The 22727-nt window shown below is 32.4% G+C and overlaps 1 protein-coding gene across 2 annotated transcripts in view; it reads left to right on the forward strand.

Moving 5' to 3' along the window:
• Nucleotides 1-637: 637 nt before the first annotated feature.
• Nucleotides 638-22727, forward strand: part of LOC130444850 (homeotic protein distal-less-like) — a 174650-nt gene continuing 152560 nt past the window's right edge. For both annotated transcript variants that reach the window (XM_056780140.1, XM_056780141.1), the window contains exons 1-2: nt 638-1352; nt 20220-20401. In XM_056780140.1, coding sequence (XP_056636118.1) covers nt 1043-1352; nt 20220-20401 — 492 coding nt within the window. In that variant the 5' untranslated portion in view covers nt 638-1042. The remainder of the gene's footprint in view (nt 1353-20219; nt 20402-22727) is intronic.

A 22727-nucleotide genomic window follows, 5' to 3' on the forward strand; every position in this document is an offset into this window, starting at 1 on the left:
TCATTTTTCACATGTGGTTTCCAAAATAAGTAGGACACTGTAAATTGATCAAAAATTTTGCATGCGCATCACAATCTTTTTTCTATCCAATAGAGTTAAATATTGTTAATATTTCTAAAATAAGAAGTTGAATAGGAGAAGCACATTTCACTGATATGAATAGAACCGAATAAAATGATCAATAAATAGCACTCAAATAAATCATATTTGAAGGTAAGTAAATTATTCGCTTCAATTGGTCAACAATGAAACACTGTTCACCCCTGGCGCGCAAAACACGTTAATCCAAAATACCAAAAAGTCACTCGCAGCACATTATACATATCCATATATGTTAACCCCATAAACAAAAATGCAACAAAACACTATAACATTAACTCTACGTGAATCTAACCTAAAAATGAAGCGTCTGGAAGTCTGAAAGGGCGGGACTAAATAACATTACAGGGATAAAATCCCACCTCTTGAAACTAAAAACAAGTTGCAGGATGAGAAAGGACCAATGAAAAGGACGATAGGCGGGATTATAGTGAGGTTTCGCTGAACGGTAGCGTAACCTACCGGTTGAGAGGCTAAACCACAGTCCTAAGTGTACTATTATATGATTATTCTTCATTATAGTGCCTACGTTCGTAGGTAGTAGATGGTTGGTTAACAAACGGTCAATTTTCCTACGTAAAAAAACGACATATGCACTCAATTTCGTATAATTTGGTTTCGGGCTCGATCTTCAAATAGTTTTTACTCAATTATAGTGTGGATTACACCTATTATCATCATTCAGTGCGCTAAATTGCTTTCGTTGTCTCAAATTAACGTTATTAACTTTTTAAACTGTTCTCATAACAACGTTTATCGTTTTCTCACCTTTTTTTTTTCCGGCTTAGTGCTAGTGAATTTGACTTAGTGGTTTTAGTGAAACTTTTTCAAGACGTCTCCTAACTTCAGCAAAGTGGATAACAAACCCTTCACGACGTTGAATTTCACGGATTTGGGTTCCCCTTTCGGGGGACCCAACGAAGATCCTCCGGGCACCCCTACGATGTCCGGGGAAGGTCACATCGGACCGCCGACACCTCATGAATCCAATAATTCGACGCCCGTTTCGAAAAGTGCTTTTATCGAATTACAACAACACGGATACGGACCATTGAGGACCACTTATCAACACCACTTTAATTCGCCGGCGGGAAATGCACATTCGGGACCGACGGGTGGTCACGATACTGGTTTTCCAAGTCCCAGGGGTGCTTTGGGCGCTTATCCTTTTCCACCGATGCAACAGCATTCGTATACGGGTTATCATTTGGGTTCTTATGCTTCTAATTGTCCTCCTTCTCCCAAAGATGACGGTGAGTTCAATATTACTTTTATTATCGATTTTTAAATATTTTGTCATTAATTTATACATAATTTTATAGTCGAAATCAATTAAGATCGAAGATCATCAGATTTTTTACAATATTGCTCAATATTTTTACCTTTTTAACATTACTGATGGAACATGAAACCTCTACCTAATATACATCAATTAAAACATCTAGATTGAGTGCACTTTTCTTCGAATTGTATTATAATCTATCTAAAGACAAAGTTTCTCAAGGGTATAATTAGACGTTTGTCCATTTTTATCGCAGATATTGAATTGATCAATATTGCTTTTTCAACAAAAATAGTGCTCAAATATTTCATTATCATCATATTTCAAATAAAAAATAACATAAGTTTGTAAACTTCATGGAAAATCTAGAGAAAATTAGACTAATTATCATAATAATATATCAATTATCCCAACAAATATCTTAAGAAATCTTTCGATTCACGGATCCAATCTGGGGTCCTTGGTATTAGAAATAAGTTTCGTATAAATCGATTATCTTATGCATCTATTCCAAATGCGGTAATTTTGAAGTCAAATTACTTTTTTAAATAATTCGTTTAAACATATTGACATATTTCTATTCGTGAAACATAATCGAATGATAATGTGGAAATATTTGAAGCAAGCAATAACTATAGAGGGTGTCTCATAAATAATGTTTGTTCACAATGTTCACTTATTTATTGAAAGAAACGCTCAGCAAACTCTTTGTCACCTTGATAAAACCATTATTTGGGCTTGTATACCAACAATTGTCACACTACATTGCATTTTCAACACCTTCTCCATTACCAAATTTTATTCGGCTCAACTTTCGCAGTATGCGCGTTGGCTTCTCATTTTGTAAAAACAACTCGCTTTCGGTTAACTAAACCTGGATATTTCGTCATTAAAACCTCATACATTCATCCTGAATACCACTGTTTACACCACCACTACACCAACACTCACAATTACTCTGTCTGACGCGCGTTTCGGTATCCAAGTTATCGTCTAAAGGTAAACTTTAATTGAAATTAGCCTACCACAATTTAAATCAAAATTAATTAAACACTTTAAATTAAATGTCAAAGTGACAACAGCCTACTATTCTAAATCTTCAGTCTCTGAAGACGATAAGTTGTTTGTCGAAACGCGCGTCACTCAATGTAATTGGGAATGTTGGTGTAGTGGTACAGTGTTCAGGATGAATATCACCAACGGTTCCAATAAATTTCAACTTACTTGTATATTCTCATCAGTTGTCCACTATAATATATCTTGGCATTAATAATTCAACCATCTGCAATGATTTCGAACTGAACTGAACCTTCATAATTTCACCATACAAATAATATTCCATAATATTTTCGATCATTCTGAAAACTTTTATCTCCAGTATTTAAAAAGCTGCTATTTTCGGTTTATGGATTATACAAAATTCTTTATTAAACCTATGAGGGGAGAGACGACATTCTTTAGATCCACCAGATCTTGGAAACGACTTTTTTTTAAAGGGTCAGAATTCATTGCTGGCTAATCTGATTGACTGTAAATTTGGAAACAACAAGAGTGTGTAACCTAATTACTTGTCTAGTAGTATAGCCCTTTCTATGTCACTACAGATCTTTTATAGTACTTGAATTAAAGAGAGCTTGTCTATTATCAATGTGAAACATCATACCTTTCATTCTAGTCAATAATTAGTGTTCAAATCATGTTTCAAATTGAAACAAATTGTCATTCTTCTCGAAATTAGGAAGCAGCTTTAATTGATATGTTAAATTTGATAAAATTTCTGTGATAAATGTTCCGATTGGGTCAATAATTTTAGAAAATCCGGAAAATCGAGTGTACAGAAGCGAGGGATACGTTATTACAGTTTTGAAAAAAGCGATAAAATAATTTATGTATTTTGTTGCTTTAATCGTTACTGTATTCTGCTATCAAAATATGATTTAAAATTTATTAGATTCATTTAATAAATCTTATGTAAACAATATCATCAATGATAATTTAATTTTTTATTATTTCAAAAGTTTACAAACAGAATGTTCCCTTTAAACAGTTTTCTAACATTAAAGAGTAATTATAATATCTATATCGTAATTTTAGAAGATTTTTTTGTAGAAAAAAAACAGAAACTCTTTTGAATCTTATACAAAAACTTCATCAGCATTTAATAACTTGTAGTAAATTATTTATACTTATTAGTTATTTTAATAAACTTCCAGCAAACAAAAATACTTTGGATTCTAACATTATTTAAACGTTGGTCTACTCAAAAATGTAGCTTCTGGTCTTCGTAGAGGTAGTTGAGGAATTCTTTCCATAAAACTGTTAAGCCGGTTCGACATAGCCATATTATTTTCAAGCCAGTTGAGGGAAATATATTATAAATCGAGTTTCTAGCACATAGGTAAACTAGTTCGGATCTGTCTTGGTAATAAATCAAAATATATTTTTTAATTTTCGAGCACACAAAAAGCTAATTTATGTTGTTTGTCGTGAGAATACCAATCTACGTTTAAACGTAACCCAATTGACTTACCTGGATAAGGAGATTGAACACAAAACATTTCTATTGCTTTACGATTGCTTGTTTTTTTTCTGCAGTACTTCTGCAGCCGCAGATTCAACAATTTCCTGATTAGTTATACCTCTTTTTGTTTTTGTTTTATAGTTTTTGAAAAAAAGACAAAGAATATTTAGAATTTGGTAAATATGAACATGAATATGGTGATTATTTGGAGTGAGGGACATGTAACTACCTGACCTATTGCACGTTTTTCAAAATAATTAATGGATTAATGGATATCGAAATGTTGTGAATATTAAAGTTTGAAATATCGCGAAGGATTTTTCTACTTATTTGGTTGAAATCGAGACTCATACACACAATCTAGTAGCTGTTATAAGAAAACAAATGAATCCAATTATCTACCAGAGAGTTTAAAATACCGATAGAAAGGCGTGTAACTTCTAAACCCTCTAAACCTTGTAACAACAAGCTTCCCGCTCCCCTAATTGATATAAATTGTTTAAGGTTTCAAAACGACTAAATGCAACACCAATTACTTACCAGCACATCTTCTTGCAGAAGTCAAAAGCGGAAAGGTTGAAATATATTGCAAAATTGTGTGATTTATTCAATTCTAGGGGAAAAATTCGCAAACAACGCACAACAGATGTTTCGAAATTCCGTTGAGCTACCAAGCAATAAGAAGATAAGATATATAGAAATTGAAGTCGGGGAATTTTTACCGTTTCATAATATTCATAAAATTCTGTGGTTATATATTAACTACATAAAATATGATTAATAGATGGTCTACCATTCTACACGCTCACTGAATACAACTAAATATTTTTTAAATGGAATACATAACGATAAAAAAGTGATTTTACTATCATGGCCACGAAGATTAAGGCGATATATTTACTCTTATCAACGTAAAATTGTATTAATTTCAAAATTGTCTGCATATCATTTAAATATATTATGACCAATTTAAGCTTATTCGTAGTAGGCGGTCAAATTGTTGTCAGTGTTTAGTACTGCCGCTTTTTGTTACAATCACAACTTTTAAGCGTCAGCAATCTCTATGCAGACTTTTGCATCTTGTTGGAATTCCATGTTGTGATGCCATTCTCGGTTTCAATGACCTCTCGCTTGGGGATGATCAATTCCTTTGCGATAGACCGTTTAGTCAGCTCCTACAGGTTCTTTAGGATTCATATCGGGGTAATCACTCTTCTCCATCATTCCTCAAATTGTGACAGGTTTCTAATACTTATTTGTACTTATCTCGCATCATGGTATCCCATTTAGGATTGACTTGGGTCAAATGTGTACAACTCTGGCCCTAGCTTGGTAGCCGTTATTGGCCCAGACTTGGTAGGAATCTAGGATGATAACAACGTTCCTCGTTTGATCTACAAGCCTGGACCAGGCCTTAAACAAGGAATGATACTATTTTTTATTGTCTGTTATGTTTAACAAAAATTTATTCATAAAATATTATAACTATTCATGTTAAGATAATGGATAAGATATAAGAACAAAACTTTATATAGTTATTTAGAGTTCAGTCCTGCTTGGGTAACTATAGGATGGCCGAGGTCGAGTTACCCAGAGTTCAGCCAGGCTTCGATGATTATGGGATGGCCGGGGCTAAGTTACCAAGACCACAAACAAGCTCGGGCCATTATTGGTTTGCCAAGGTAGGGTTTCCCAGCGTTCCCAGTTTGTCGGTTATCTTTAACATTTCTGGAGTCGTCACCTCATTTGGTCGATCATTGCGATGCTGGTCTTCACAGGTTGTACGGACTCTGTTACCTAATAATTCATTATTGATAATGGAGGAGCATTCTCACTCAGAGTAGAATCTATCTCAGCTTTTATATTGATTGGGCTAAAACCTTTGAAATAAGAGTATAACAATGACTAATTCTTTTCATTGTTTACAAATTCACTGAAAACCTCCAATATTGATGGTTACCAAACAAATACTAAACAACGTTGTGTCTTCAAACTTGAAGCATAAGCTTTATAGATTCTGTACTTTCTAATAGAGTAGTATTTTTCAAGCAACTAACCTCCATCTCTAGGTCACGCCAAGTAACTTCTGGTACCATCCTTGTATGTTTTATTCTAAAATTACAGACAAAATTAGCGATTTGAGTTACTATGGAAACAGTGGATCTATTGCTCTAGCTCCGCCGTTTGCATTTTTGCTTGAGTCTAGAACAATTAGCCTCTTATTTCAATGAGTTAGATACAAGTTTTTGATTTAGAAGAAATTATTCATCGTCTAGTAAAATAACAAAATATTGAGTTGAGTTAATTGAATGGTATAGTTACAATCGTTACGATAAAAATTAGAAAATGATATAGTAAATCAAATTTTTTTACCGTTTAGTAAATTTTACGAAATATTTTGTGATACTCTTGATACGAATTGAATTATTTTGTTTGGTAAATTTACCAAATTGTTTTGCGTCAAACTTACACCTACACATTATTAAAGAAATTTTTAACAGTGTATGTCAAGATCAAACAACAAAATCTGCTCCCCTTCAATATGATCCCTTCCCCTCGCCGCACACCTTTCCATACGTTTTTTCCATTGATCTAAGCAGTGCTGGAAGTCTTCTTTGGTGAGCGCCTTTTGGAGCTCTGCCGTTTTCTGCTTTATCGCTTCTATAGGATTCCTTTTAAAGCAGATCTTTTTCCAACCTTTCAAAGAAATCTGAGCAGACTTTTGATCAGGAGTCAGATTTTTTGGCACCAACTTCGCACAGACTTTTGTCATGTGTATTTCCTCGTGTAAAATTTTTCTAACCGTTTCTTTATCGGCACTTACAGCCTCGGCAATCATCCGAATGCTCATTCGACGAACTGCCCGCTCAAGTTGGTTGATTTTGGTCACTGTTTCTGGAGTTGTAACAGTCGCAGGGCGAAATGGGCGTTGGTCATATTCAGTGCTCTCTCGGCCCTCACTAAAGCGCTTACACCACTCAAAAATTTGAGATTGATATGTTGCTTCTGTTTTTTGTCACACATGGTTTCTCCGGCACGAGAAAAAAACACATTCGTTTCATACCACTACTGTACAAATTCTATAATAGTGACGAAAACGTGTTTTGGGACGTGCATAGACCATAGGTTCCCGACGCACTACTCGTTTTTTACCACACCCGTTTAGGGCGCCCTCTAGGCGCGCAGTCTTGCTACTCAATAGCCAGACCTAGTAAAAACTCACGTACCATTATTTAGTCAAAGTATTTTTGAGACACTTTTGTAAGTAACGAAATAAACGATAGCGCAATATCTGGAGACAATGCACGTTGAGATAGAACTGGGGTAATTGGTTTTTCTACTTAAACCGGATTTATTTTTCCTCTAAGCTTGATGTATTCTTCCGAATTATACTCTGTAATCTTCAATAGTGATAGATTGATTGAATGATGATAGTTCGGAATGAATTTTTCATGTAGAAATTTATATAACAAAGAACATCACAACTTACGTATCTCAGACTCTTATATTTTTGGCCGATTTTTCAGACTAACATCATCAATTCATTTGTCATCTTCAAATCATGTTTTCAATTTCACTTAAGCCACAAAATGACATTTTTAATGATTGTAACGTGTTCAAAACTTTTTTTAACCAAATAGCAGTAAACGAGACGATCAATTCTTGTCTTTCAGAAGTATTGATGGTTTTGTACTATTTAATAGAATAAATCTCTGGCCACTTTACAAACAGAATTAAGGTTCAAGGAATTAATCTACTATGCAATCTCAAATAACAGGTTAAAAAGTAGAAATTATCGAACCATAGATAACTTTGTTCGACAGATCTCATCAAGATCTATCTGTGTGTGAAAAGTCATGATGATACACAGAAGAGTTTTTGCGAAAAAGTATGCAAATGCAAATTATCAAAAAACCTAACCTAACAAAAATTACTAAAGTTTTATTTAAACTATTGATTTTTCGTGGAAATAATGCATTTGCATAATTTTTCCACAGAAACTCTTCTGCATATCATCATGACTTTTCACACACAGATAGATCTTGATGAGATCTATCGATCCCATGGTTCGATATCTGTTAGCCTTCCTGAGATAACGGCCACTTCCGGTAACTGCGGAAATAAATGTTTCCTTATAAAATAGATGTGATAGATCGATTCCTCGTAATATCAATAATTTGAATCTAACCAAGCAGCTATTTGCCTCTAAACGTAATTATTGTGATAATTAGAAAGTATAAATATAAAAATTTAATATAAATCATCTAAATTATACCTATATCTGTGCAAAAAGTATTAATTTTCACGTGGTACTTATTTTGATTAATTATTTTGGTTAAAATGAGCTTTTTTAATCAAAATTTTGAATAAAAGATTCATCCATTTCAGAAAAATATTTTAAGACTGAAAATGATTTCAGGCGCTTAAGTAATTACTATATACAAATGAAAATTGTGTCACAACCAAACAAACAACAAAGCAAAGCTAGAAAAGAATGTAATACATACAATTTTATATTAAATATTCTAATTTATGGACATAAAGATAAAAAGTGAAATTAGAACGATTTCTGATAATCAACTATGTCGGAATTTTTGGAACCATTGGTGATAAATACTGAACGCACTATTTACACTCACAATTACACAGTGTAAGTGTAGTGGTAGTGTAATTAGTGTGTTAAATTAGAACTAATCAAGTTTCTAATTTCATCAGCATTAGCTGTCTATGAATGTATCGCTGCGGGCCACAGTCGGGATAATTTTTTCAGTCATAGCCATTCTATGATCAACAGGTTCATCGATGTAACTTTCAGCTACTGTAGCATCCTCCATCCTTTTATATAACTTTTATATTTACCCCTGAGTTTGTCAGCAAAGCAGCAGATCTTTCAAAACATGATCCTTATATTCCTTCTGTTTCGAAGGTGCAAAAGCTCCAAGGGGGACATTTTTCCAAATGTATATATACCAACTAGATTCGAAGTGTATTTTAGTAAAAACATTGAAGAATATTAGCAAAAAGACATAATGCGGCGGCGTATTCAATTCAATGAAATAGTTGACAACAATACAAAAAGATAGACTCATTTTCGTTATATCAAGAGATTTCATTACAAATTTAGTTGTTTTTTTTGTATAGTAGGTATACTGTCTGTTCCTTCTTCGATATATTTTCTTATTCTTGCTCTAGATTATCACTTCACCTCTTCCGTGGACGTTCTCTACTACAGGTTCAAATTTATAAATTCAGTATTGCCTATTGATAATTTTCACACATCTTAACATCAACAGGTTCCATATATGTATATATAGGTGCTTCACGTAGGCCTTTTAGACCCATAGTGATTTCCCAGTCCTGAATTCTTCATTCTCTTAGGTCTTCCATCACCTTTGCTTACCATCTTCTCCTTGATCTTCTATTTTTCTTGTTCCTCCTATGTACATCATTTTTTGTTGCTCTAAAATCTGGCATTCTCTGTATGTGACTCCATTCTTTTGGATTTTGTTATTTCGCTGTGTTCTGTTTCTCCAAATAGATTCCTTATTTAATTATTTCTTCACCTCGGCCATAAATCTCCCTCTTTTTTAACGCCTAGTATTTTTCTTTCCCATATATCTAATTTCTCTTCATCTGCTTTGTTAAGAATCCACGCTTCGCCTTAGTAGCCCACTATTGGTGTTATTATTGTTTCTAATAGATGTAGCTTGGTCTCTCTGGAGATTTTTTGGGATCAGCGATTCCAACTGTTCACTTCCCCCTACGAACAAGGTCCAAATCTTCCGAAAATAGTAGCAACTAGCACAATCGAATATTTTTCAGCTTTCACTTAATTTATAAAGTTCTATGTTTGATGAACGTGAGATTTTCGAATTTTTGGGACACCATTTTTAATCAACGAACTTGATTTCATTATGGAAAAATATACTCCACAAAGCAAGGTTCTTGAACTGGCTCATTGTCTCATTTTTCCAAAGTCTATATAAACTTAATAAAAATTCGTGTCGTCAGCTGAGCTTTTCTAAAACATCTCTAAACCAATAGGTTAATAGGCATACAGGATTAAAAAACTGCAATATAATCTGAAAATGTTTAATAAAAATATAAATCCTCATTGATTTCACTTATTATTTGTTACACATCTATGTTCGAAATAAGTAAATTTTGGTACATGGAAAATTTTAATACTTATATAAATTATAAACATTTTGATACATGGAATTTTTAACTGAACTATTAATTTTTATTTTAAATTAGTTTTAAGTTATAATTGACTATTGCTTATAGTATAGTAATAAAAAACACTAAGCTGAGGGATAAGTGATCATTTCAAAGTTTTTTTCACGTTTTTTATTTTTTAACTTAAACATTACAAATCATTTTAGGTTACAAACTAACATAAAGCTTTTCCATCAAAATTAAAATTGAAATCTTTTCTTTCTAGCCTTCATTCTGACAAAATTTTCAATGATGTTGTCAAATGATAATTTTTCAGCTGTTTCATGCTGGTAACACCAAATGATTCAGTATCTCTTCACCAGTAGTCGCACGTGAGCGATTATTTATTAATGATAATTTGCTAAATGCCCGTTCATCCGTCGAAGGGTTGTACATAACTGAGGGAAAACCGACTGTAGTCATTCCTTATAAATAAGTGTATCAATGTGCCCACTAACAAAAAGTTTGGATTGCTTACGAACTTAAAAAAGTTTCCAGCTCTTCCATTAGATTTTTCTTGTTAAGATATGGAGGGTATGTGGATCCTCAGCTAGTCTTATAGTTTGGTTTGTACGAGTAAACTCAGTTGGTGTGGATGTTTGATCATCTTCTTTCAAATCTCTACATCTGATGAGACCGACGTACCTATATGGATTTGTGAAAACTCGTAAGAAAAAAAAATGAGGCCACTTGTGCACCCTTACTCGGCGGTCATTCCACAAAGTTTACCAGTCCATATTTATCATTCATCTTCTAGATACGCCAAGTTTCCTTCAACGTTTTACATTCTAGACCATTTTAGAAAATTGGAATATGCAATGCCATACCACTAAGCTGTTTTAAACTTATGACATAATGAATAGTTAATTTCAATAATCTTTACGTATGTTTGTAACAAAATGAGTCTCATTAGCACCATTATTTTTAATAATAATTATTAATTCGTCAAATTCAAGAGTTGATTTATTGAAACTTAACAGTTTCGTATTTTGTTTTCCTGAGACTGACAAATCAATATTCACTATCTGGCAGTGTTAGTGACACTAAACTAATTATTCATAATCCCCTTCCTATAATTTTCCGTAAAGCACGATGTACCACAGTCATTTAATTACGAAACTATTATTAAAAGTCAATTTTCTAATTAAGTAATTAGGGTTGATTAATTAATCCTCGTTTATTTAATTTGAGGTTATGTTATTTGTGTCAAATTTCCCACCTTTTTTTTTAATAAAGCGACAACTACACCGGCTTGTTACAAGATACTATTGAAGTTGTCGCTTCGGTAAATTTCTTTGTTTGGCGATTAAATCAAATGGCTTCACTATTACCTTAAATAGCTCATTTTGAAACGTAAGGTACGTAAAGTAATTTGTTTAATGCTATTTTGATTAACGGGACTGGGTCATATACATCCAAAAACAGAGATCTACAGAAGGCTGGAGTCAAATTTTGAAATCATTATTAGAAAATTAAATTAACATGTTAACTATCAAATGTTAAGGTTGGCCTACAATTTTTTAAGTATGTATCGGTGCTATTTTTGCGAGGACTGCATTCTGATACGATCAATTGCATTTTCATTTATTCTACTCCTAATGAAAGGTATAGTTAAATCAAAATTGAAGATACTGATTGAAATGATGGAAGATTTGAATTATTGGAACGTCATAAAAACATATGTTGTCTAATTCAAAGATCCACCTCATGTAAGAAGTCTTGTCCGGGACCTATCCAGCTAATTTTCTTAAAATAATTATCGGAATAATAATGACATTATAAAACACCTAGTGCACCAAACTTATAGTAACACAGCATCAAAAAATGTAATAATAATTTGATAAAAAATACATGAAATATGTCAAAATAGTTGTTGTAGCTTACGTACTGTTGTCGATTCTCTAAATAAAATTCACACAGCTCCAACTCTCTACCTCAGAATCCATAGTGTTCAATCTTGCGCAACAAAATGTATGGGTTCACGCAGTCCAAGGCTTTAGTTAGATCTCACATAATGGCATACGTGTTTTTAACCTCATCAAGGCCCTAAATCCACTTGTGTGGAATCGGGCATTTGTAGGCGTTGCGTGGGAATACCTAGACCAGGAAAGCCTAATCAGCCGGCTAATCCGATGAGTGATAGGTGTTTACCAATGCATACTCATGAATTTCGAATAAGCTAGAGTAGACTGCTTGTCCAATTTGGTGTATCAACCCTTTTATGATCAATAGAACGAATTCAAGCGATGCTGTGATTGTAGCGAATCAAGTTTAACACCAATGTCACTAAAGAAAGATAACACGTGAGCTCATAGAATGTGATCGACGCTTCACAGTGCTTCAAATTTCATAAGAACTTATTATCAGCTTCAAATCATTACGAAGCGGTCGAGCTTTAGAAAAATGTCCACTCATTGGATGTCAAGGACAAAAAGCAGCTCGAATTTGTATTTTTGAATTACCCCGAACGCGTTCTAAGAAAAGAGATCTACATTTTTTACATATAATTATCATCACTTAAGTATGGAATGATGAAAAAAGGCGAAGGAAATCTCGTAAAAACTAAAACTTGATTGTTTGCGAGGAAAGTGTTGACCAGGGGTTTTTTGGGATTGGCGGTGTATTTTAGTGGTAGTTTCCTTATAGGAACGTTATATCATCGACCTTTTGGATCAAGTTAAGCTTTAGTATTGACGTAAAAGACGATATTGTCTCTTCTATGTGTGCTTGCTCTTCCATGTCAATGCCAGAATCCACAGAGCAACTGCAACGCAACAAAACTGATAAATGCTTAATCTTCCTTACATTCTAGACTCATCGACATAGGATTTTAATGTTTGCACTTCTGAAAGTTTATTGATTGCAATAATAAACAGAGGCTAATTTTTTAATACCAATATCATGTTTTTTCACCGATTACATGCTAACTAAGGGCATTCGAATGAACATATCTTAGGTCTTATTAACTCGTTTTAAGTAAGATCAGATCTTTTGCGTCAATTCGTAACTGTAGATGAAGCCTGGATCCACCACTATACTCCTGAAACAAAAAATTTCAAGGCAAGAGCAAATTTGCTTCGAAAAAGGTAAAGACGTTTCATCGCCAGGAAAAGTGATGGCGACTGTTTTTTGGGATAATTATGGAATTGTGCTCATCGCCTATCTCCAAAATGGTGGCTATGGCTAAAGTCACGTATAAATGGCCCCCAGGGACTTTTTCTTGTTTCCTAACCTCAAAGATACACTTGCAAAAGAGAAATTTTCATCAAACAAGGTCGTTATCGCATACGTGAGCGGTTACTAACATTTAGAAGGGTTGCATCGCTGGAAAAATGGTATAGACTTAAAAGGAGACTGTGCTGAAAATAAAATTGAGGACTGTTAAATTGCAATTTTCTCAATCGGTGTTATAGTTTCTTCATTGTCTATAATTAAAAAAAAATATGTGGAAAAAGGTAGAAACTTAAACAAACAACGTTTTCCTAATCTCATTTAGTCGTTTTAGCGGTTGAATAAATCCGAAATGAAAAAGTAGTAGCTCTGGTTACCTATAAATTACATGTCAAAACTAACATCACTCGAAAAATACAGTTTAGCTTTTGATTCCAATTAATTTAAAACCGTCGCTGTTAATGAAGAAATACTTTTCTTCTTTTTTATAGTGTTGATAGTCATTTTGCTTTTAAAATTTCTGCAGCTGCTCTGTTTTCGATTTTTTTCTTTATCATTATGAAGGTAGTATTTAATATGCCGGTGTGTTCTTTAAACTTGATTTATTTTTTAAAGGTTTCTTACAAATGTCATTGACTGATTTACTTATAATTAGATTACGAACTTTATACCCTCAAAATAATATACGTTTTGTCAGGGAAACATGAATTCACTATGTTTATTTGATTTATTCATTTTCTAAATATATGTCCTTTTTCTTCACTTGTTTCTTTATCCAAGGACGATAGGATAGAGAAAGAGAGAAATGCTTTATTGTCAAAATATTGTTACAATTTGTAGATAGTCCAGTAACTGAAGGTACAAAGCTCCAGTTAATTCCGAGAATTATTCCGGCGCAATTTGTAGGTCATGACAAATACTTTCAAGGGAGAAAATTGTTAACACGATAGCGGCTAAGAATGGGGCCCAAAATGGGCCCCTAAACCCTGGAATGGGTTTTCCGCCGATATCGGCCAAAATATAGGACTTAGAGAAATTTCCTTTAGACAAAAGATGGAGATCTTCTCATTATCTACAAAAGTGTACCTTATCATTTTTCTCGGAAATTCGATATTTTTCGAGATAATGGGATCCAAAAGTCCGTTCATTCTCACGATGCTGGATATCTGCGAGTGCCGTTGTCTAGGCATTGACTTGGGTAAGCAGGCGGACAATTTTTTCCATATCTCGGCCAAAAATTAACATTTTTTCATGAGTCAAAGTTTATTGCAATGGGAAAACGAATCCCTATTACGGCATGTTACTCGCAGTCCGTTTCTATTTGCCAAGCGGTGAAAGTATTTTTTTACAATAATTTGAGTCTCTTTCATTAATCCATTCATATTTTTTCCAAAAATTATTCTTTTCTGTTTCTTTTTTTTGATAAGGGGCCCTTGGGATGTCTTAAATGATGTAAGAAAAATTTGTACACCATCTCTCGCGTTCAAAAAAAAATTCATTTGTTTATTAGCATTTTTCAGCCGTGCTCGGAGTTCCATAGAATCTTTAGAACAAGCATGAATTAAGACAAAAGCTTGTAAAAACTAAAGAACAAACATAAAAATATCAAAATAAAGATGAAAATAAAATTTTAATGGTAAGTGATTGTGCATTATTTTGCATTTTAAAACATTGAGCCATTAATTCCGAACGTGTGGTTTTAAGATTCGCTCAAATTGAGTTGCACCACACGTACTTCAGAAAGGAAGAGCATAGACTATTATGTTGAGCATTAAGTTCAGTTCTTTGAAAACTGATCTCAACGAAAAACAGGAGGAACTTAATTTTTTAGATAATGTCACAATATGTAACTCCCATTGCAAGGAATTGTCCAAAACAAACACTAAGAATTTCACAAATTCATCGACGTCATTGCTGGTGTTATTTAATAAAGGCTGCAATGTATTTTTATATGACAAAACTTGATGTAGGCTTATTTCTTAGATCATTCACAATGGTTCATGTTTCTTTAGAAAAATTACGAGAATCGGTGAGTCTTTAATTATAATAAATATCTTTAGCAGCTTTTATTGTGCTTCCATAATCTAGTTTAGAGCGAACTAGAAATTTGTACATCTGTAGCAGGTTTTTTTCATTACCTTCCCATTACGCTAAATAATTAATTATGATAATATCTTGAAATTTCTTGAATTACCCGAAACTCTACAGTATTTTCAAAATCAGTCAACGTTGTTCGAAAGTCATTGGATGTTGAGCATTATGTTGTTCGATGTAATTAGATTTGAAATCTTGCCTTTCACTTACTTTACAAGAAAAAACTTTTAGGGAAATAGAAGGATTTTTTTTTAAAAAGTGGCATACGTACACACTTCATCAAATATATTAAACTTGTTTAAAAATATATACTTTATAATGAGACGGTATTACGTCAATTCCGACATATTCGATTGAACCACTTCACTTTAATCGGTTGATATGAAGTGAAAATAAAAAATTGTGGAACTTGATAAACAGCTGTCTTCTTTTTACCTAACTGCGTACGTCTATGTGTCAAGAATTGTTAAATACATCGGTAATGTAAAGAACCAGCTGTGGTAATAATCTCTTCCTCGTTAACAATGTACGTGTGTGTCTGTAGGTTTTTTCAAACTGTATAAAATTTTTATTGTACTTAAATATACAAGGTGTTTCGAAACATGAACTCATCATACATCTTCCAAAAAATCTGTGAAATTTATTTTTATTTAGCTGTATCTTTCGATGTACTTGCCATTTTGTTATATATTCTATATATTCTGCGTACTAAATACTGTCTGCTGATCTTTTTTAGTTCGTTTTTATAATTATATTTCGACGATACAATTTAGCAGTTTTACTTCATTTTACTTAATCCGAAAATTAAGTGCCTACTCATGTTACTTAGAGGATATTATAAGTAATGTTTGATAAAATTTACAAGGTTAGGATTGTATCATAATATATTTTAAACAAAGTACAACAAAACATACAAAACTCATTTATTGTAAATTTTCAAAGTATGTATATAAATGTATTTATGCTGATGCATATTTATGTGAAACGATAAGGAATTATATACGTTTATAAGAAAGTAATTTTTCATTGAAATATTAAATAAAAAGCTTTTCCAAATAACACACTAAAAAATATAATTTCTTGTATAAATTTTTTTACAATAGGTCGTTAAAAATAATAGATGCAGATTATAATAAAGTTATAAAAGTATATTTTAAGCATATGGGTACTGAAATGTGACAGAAATTTAATCAAATGGAAACTATTACTTCCTAATAATTAGCTGGAAAATCCTCTATGAAGTAAAGTTGAAATTCATCCTTACACATACTAACGTACAATCAGATATACTTGAAATCATTCAAAAATGGTTGTAATGTGTTAAAAAATAGTTAGAATTAATAAATATAGTAGAGAAAAAGGGCGAAACGGTATATTTAATAATAAAATTATGTAGATAAGAAAAAATATATAATACTGGAAACTACTATCTTTTGATTGAATTATGAAATATGGAATCAAATCTCAATATATCAGCTGGGAGTGCGCCAACTCGTGATTTTAATACTCGCCATAAAACTTTAATTTCTATTACAATGTGCCAACTCGTGATCTTGGTTGTCATGAATATTAGACAACTCGTGACCGAGGATTATGCAGCTCGAGATTTTAATTATGAAACGAAAAACAAAAATAGAATATATACATTTGCAATGCATTTAGGTGAAAAATATTTTACGTTCCAGGTACAAAACAAAAAAAAAATAAAAAACAATAAAAAAATATTAAATTTAGTTTCACAAATTAATATTCTTTTATTTTATATGACTAACCCAACCTAAATTAACCAATTGCAAATAAGCATTATCAGCTTTGTTTGCGGAGCAATCAGAAACTACCAGAAGTTGTGCAAGTCATGGGCACTAGTTTTTTGGCGTTCGCCAAACTAAAATTTCTCACTGCTGATAAATAGTCAGGTATTCGTAGAACATGATATAATAGTTGAAAACTATTTTATGACAGTCAGAAAAGTCCGCGGATTTGTAGAAAATTTTGTGTTAGAGATCTGCGCAGTTGAATAATAATTAGAAAGCTTTAGCTTTATTTGGGATTTGAACTAGGTGAATTTATGATTATTGCTGATTTGAATTTTTTATTTTTCATAATTGAGTTGAAAATATATAATATATTTATACTTTCACGCCAAGCTCTCTTTCAATTATAGATACACAACAAATGGAAACTAATAGTTTTAAAATTATTTTACCAACGATGAAGTAAGCTCTTTATTGAGTGACGAAGAGATAATTAAGGACTATTTAGAGGTAACTGTACACCAGCATAAAAAATAGAATTCATTGAATAGAATAAGTAATATAAATAAATTTATAGTTTACTGGACTATATCCTAAAGAGATGCTGCTGACCGATTTGGCAAACAGCTGAAGAACAAAAATGCATATAAGGCAACAGTTTCCAACCAAAGGATTCTCAAAAGTTATAAGCGCACTAGTTGGAACCCATATTAAAGACAAATATTAGTGAAATTATAGTTATAGATATGTTGTCGTCTTCTGGTCTGTTTAATAACAGATAATATTAATCCATTCTCAGAGCACAAGAATCAGAAATAAGTAACGGACTTGATTCAAACCGCACGTAAAAAAATTGTAACTTCTAGAAATTCAATTTTTGGATTTTCCAATATTATAAGGTGGATTAGGTATTCAATTCTTAGTAAAACTCTTAATGGATTCGTCACTAGTGTATTATGTACTCGAACTACCTTTTCGTTTACTTGAAATATCCCCAAGTTGGCGTATCCTTATCTCAACGGATTAAAAATCGTCACGAGTTGTAGTCCACCTTATAAGCTGGAAAAAATATTATTGTGAAATCCTGCATTGACTAAATTGTGCTGTAATTGAAAATGTATATGTGCATTTGTTGTTATATGTTACTGAATCTTCGTCTTTTCATACAGTACAGTCTATAATCGAAATTTGTTATATGTGGAATGCTATTTGGTAGATATGGATGAAGCTGGAAATAGAGATTTTCTGATGTTTTGCTTAGGTTATTGTAATCTTCTCTCCATCTAATGCTAATAAATTTTTTATGTTTGCTAATTAAATCGGCACTTTAAGCAACGTTACATCCATAAATTATAGTTTAAATATGAAAACTTCCAAGTATAAGTGAGCTTCTTCTTACATATCCAAATCAGAATATGAACTGTCGCAAGCAGACTCGGTCGATCATTCCATCAATACTATTGTCCAACTTCCACATTTTCTCTTTTTGTTTAATCCTATGATTCACTGCCTTTTCTCATCTTTAAGACATTATTTACATTATTATCTAAAAACAGCTGCTACTTTACAAAAGCATACTACTGACCAATTCCACTGTGCCATCAACACTTTTACTTGAATGTTTGTTTATAAATGATTTAAAATAATTATTTAAGCCAAATTTTCCATAATCACACTATTCGTATATTCACCATAGACTTAAGACTGCCCCTAGCCAGTTGCGTCTAAACTGTTAAGAATGGACTTCATCACTAAATGGGAAAACTTCCAATCGTATTTTAGGTTGAATTAGTTGGGAAGAGATACTTGGAATTAGAATAAAATGAAATAACTAACCTTTATTGGTAAATAGGTCTCAGAAGCCTGACCTAGAGATAGCGGTATTTGCTTGAAAAATGCCACTGTAGAAAGTACACAATATATCTGTTTAAAATTTGAAGACTCCACGTTATTTAATATCTGTTTGGCAACAGTCAATAGTGAACAGTCATGGTCATCGTTAAGTGATACAATACTTTTATTTGAAAAGCTTTACCCAACCAATATAAAAGCTAAACTGGATTCTACTCTGGGTGAGACTGCTCCATCGTTATCAACGAAGACCAGCATAGCTGTGGTCGAATAAATGAGGTGACGATTTCAGAAATGTTTTAGGCATTTCAAAAAGTGCGGTAAATCGCATATTAACTGAAAATTTTGACATGAGAAACAAATAGAACAAAAACAGCGTCGTGTTTGCATCGAATGTTTGGCAATGTTTCACAGAAATAAAGACAAATTTTTGCGCCGTTTCATAGCATGGATGAAACGTGAGTCCATCACTTCACACCCGAAACAAAAATCAAAACAATGGACTGAAAAGGGAGTACCGGCTCTAAAGAAGCCATTCTATTTGGAAGCAAGGTCACGGCATCGGTTTTTTCGGAATTTATTGCAACGCTTGAGCGTAGAAATCAAAAACTGCCACGTTTGACTGAAAAGAAAGTGTTATTTGATAAAGGCAATGCACCAACCTACACAATCGCTTATGCAATGGCCAAAATTCGTGCATTAAAGTTTAAATTGCTACTTCATGTCCCCGTTTTGCCAGATTTAGCTCCCTTGGATTGTTTTCTATTTCTAGACTTGAAAAAATGGTTCAGTGGTCAAAAAGTATCAAACTTATTGAACACGCTGGGAAAAGTATATATTTCCAATAATAGACCGATAACTTGTATCAAGTATTATTTAAGTAATTTATGATAATTTTAGGAAACATTTAAATTATTCTGTAATAATATGACCGTACTTGGATTAGTAATTAGGTTTCACTACTTTCTTGTACAAAATTGATCATAACAACTAATTGTATGTCAAAGAAGAACAAAAACTATAGTCGAATGAACAAAACTGATCATTGCCAAGAAGAAAAAGTGAGAAATAATTACTTTTACTGTTAACAATTTCTACTATGCAATTTTAATAGCTAGAGTTTTACTACACAAAATATTAATATTGTGCGACGATTGATAATCCAAGTCTTTTCTATAATTCTCATAGTAAAAAAAAACTCCTGAAACATGATCTTTTTTATTTACAGACAAATGTTTATCGTTAGACAGGCCGTCGGGTGGTGGCAAAGGTAAAAAAATGCGAAAACCCCGTACGATATATTCAAGTCTTCAATTACAACAACTAAATAGGAGGTTCCAAAGGACACAGTACCTGGCCTTACCAGAAAGGGCAGAGCTGGCGGCCAGTTTGGGACTAACACAAACTCAGGTAAGTTTTTAATTAATATTATTAATTTTTTTATTGAAAACTAGACGATATTCAATTTTTAAATCGATTCGAAGAATCATCAGTGAATCACGTCTTCTATCAAGAATTCTTTTATATGGGATATTCTTAAAATCAAGGATTCTTCAAACAAAAACTAATTTCTGATTTACATTATACTCTAATAGAAATATATTTTGATTAAATCATCGTTTGAAACGTAGTTGTATGCGTTCGTATCTTTATAGTTACCCGTTAGTCTATACAAGAAAACCAATTCCCATGATTTATTTACGTAGATAAGTGATTTTACAAAAACCAATTGAAAATTATCCAATGGTGTTATATATCACGATCTTGGTGGTCAATTAATTGGACCTTTAAGAAAAATTATTCTTTCATCAAAAGTTTCGTTAAGTAGATCAATTCCTGTTGGAACCAAATATCCGCAAGATTCATACCAAATAATGAGGTTGAAAACATATTTACCATCCCCAAACAGCAATTTTCTGTGATATTTTTACAAATACTTGTCGATTATACTAATTCAACCGGCGTATATTTTGGTTCTTTGGCTTTAAGTTTGGCACAAGTTGAATCTTGATAGATTTTAAGCCAATTATAGTTTCATATAATGGAAAAATGCAACCCAAATGCTGACAACGGTAACGAATTGATTGATTTGGACCTTCTTCAATGTGGAGTCTCACAGAATAAAAATTATCGGTAAGATTAAACGTGGTCGGAAAACAATCCATTGTTAATTCGTTGCTCCAGAGGACGATTATCTGCCCCTTAAAATGGACGAAGTGCTCTATAATCTAGACGAATATAACCATGATTTTCATAATTTCGAAGCGGTAGTCTTATGTAAGTCTTTCCATTATGACATGAAGATATGTTGTCAAATGATACAGTCTTTCCAATTCAAAGTTATCAACCTTTAAAAACAAACATCTGTGTAAATCCTTCCCAAAGTGAAGGTATTATACCCTCTAAGTGATTATGTTGTGTCAATATATACGTAGCTAGGTTTGTAGATGGAAATATTTTGAATGTTGATCTCTGCAAGGTACATATCAATGAGATAGTCCGACGATATTGAGAGAGGGTAATCAAACCGGAATGCAGCACAGAAGCGGCACAGATTCATCCAAATACTTGTTTATGTCCAGCAGTAGGCACAGACTAGCTGAATGATGATGATTATGAAGACCTATACATTTATCACATACAACAACAACTATAAAAATCTACTTTAGTGAATAATCTTTCTTGTACTCAAAAATAAGTAGCGATTAATATAATAAGAAGAAATTCTACTTGAATTGTTTAGGTACATGAACGTTGATGATTATGAATCGAAACAGTTTTATCAATTGTGAATTTAGTGGTGGAGCCAATTGAATAAAAGTCCTAAAAGTATATTTATTCCTCCATTTCAATTGAGACATATAAGTTACGTATTTACCACTTTTATAAAAAAGTTGATATGAATTTCTCAGTGGATAATGAATGTCTAGCTTTTTTATCGACAACCAGAGATAGCATTTTTATTTTATATTAGTTCGGTTGTTAACAGAATAAAGTCATTGTTAAGTTCAAAAATAATTTAAGATTGAAACACACATCATCAACACAACAACAACCAAAATTTGAACCATTGGTCCTTCGAGCCGGATTCAGTGAATTTTTCACTAAACCTCTATAAGAAAATTGGATCCTTAGAAGCCGGTATTTACGTGCAGTCGACAGAAAACACATTAACTACATTAACAAATTTTACTTTGGATTAGAGCACCTTCAAATCACAGATAAGTTCTTTCTTTTTCCTTCTAGCTATGTATTTATGCGGTTAGAAAGTAATTTATTCGATTTATTTGAATAAAAAAGTTTATTATCTACATTATATTCAAGAATACGATTGTCACTCTTGCAAAATCCATACAGAATGAATCCTGATAAGTCAGTGGTGAAAAAATTTAGGAGCTCTGAAATGTATCTAAAAAAACTTACTTTTTTGTCTCCTTCTTCAAATATAACTTGATTTTATCGGATTTCTTGGTAAAACTATGAATTGTTGTAGCAGTTTCGGAACAAGAAAAATAATAATTACCAAGCATCACTTTACGTCTTTACCTGTACTTTTATTGTCCAATGTTCCAGTTTTTAACTTGAAAAGGCTCAAAAATTCCATGTTACAATCTATTTACTATAAATTTTATTCTTTTTTATTAGCAAATTCTGCAAACGCTTTGCCATTAAAATTGTCTATTTTGGATACAAACTTTTTTCCAGCCCTTTTGATTAGTGTATTGTATTAGTGCTC

Source organism: Diorhabda sublineata, chromosome 6 (assembly GCF_026230105.1).
Source record: "Diorhabda sublineata isolate icDioSubl1.1 chromosome 6, icDioSubl1.1, whole genome shotgun sequence".
NCBI classification, from domain to species: Eukaryota; Metazoa; Arthropoda; class Insecta; order Coleoptera; family Chrysomelidae; genus Diorhabda; species Diorhabda sublineata.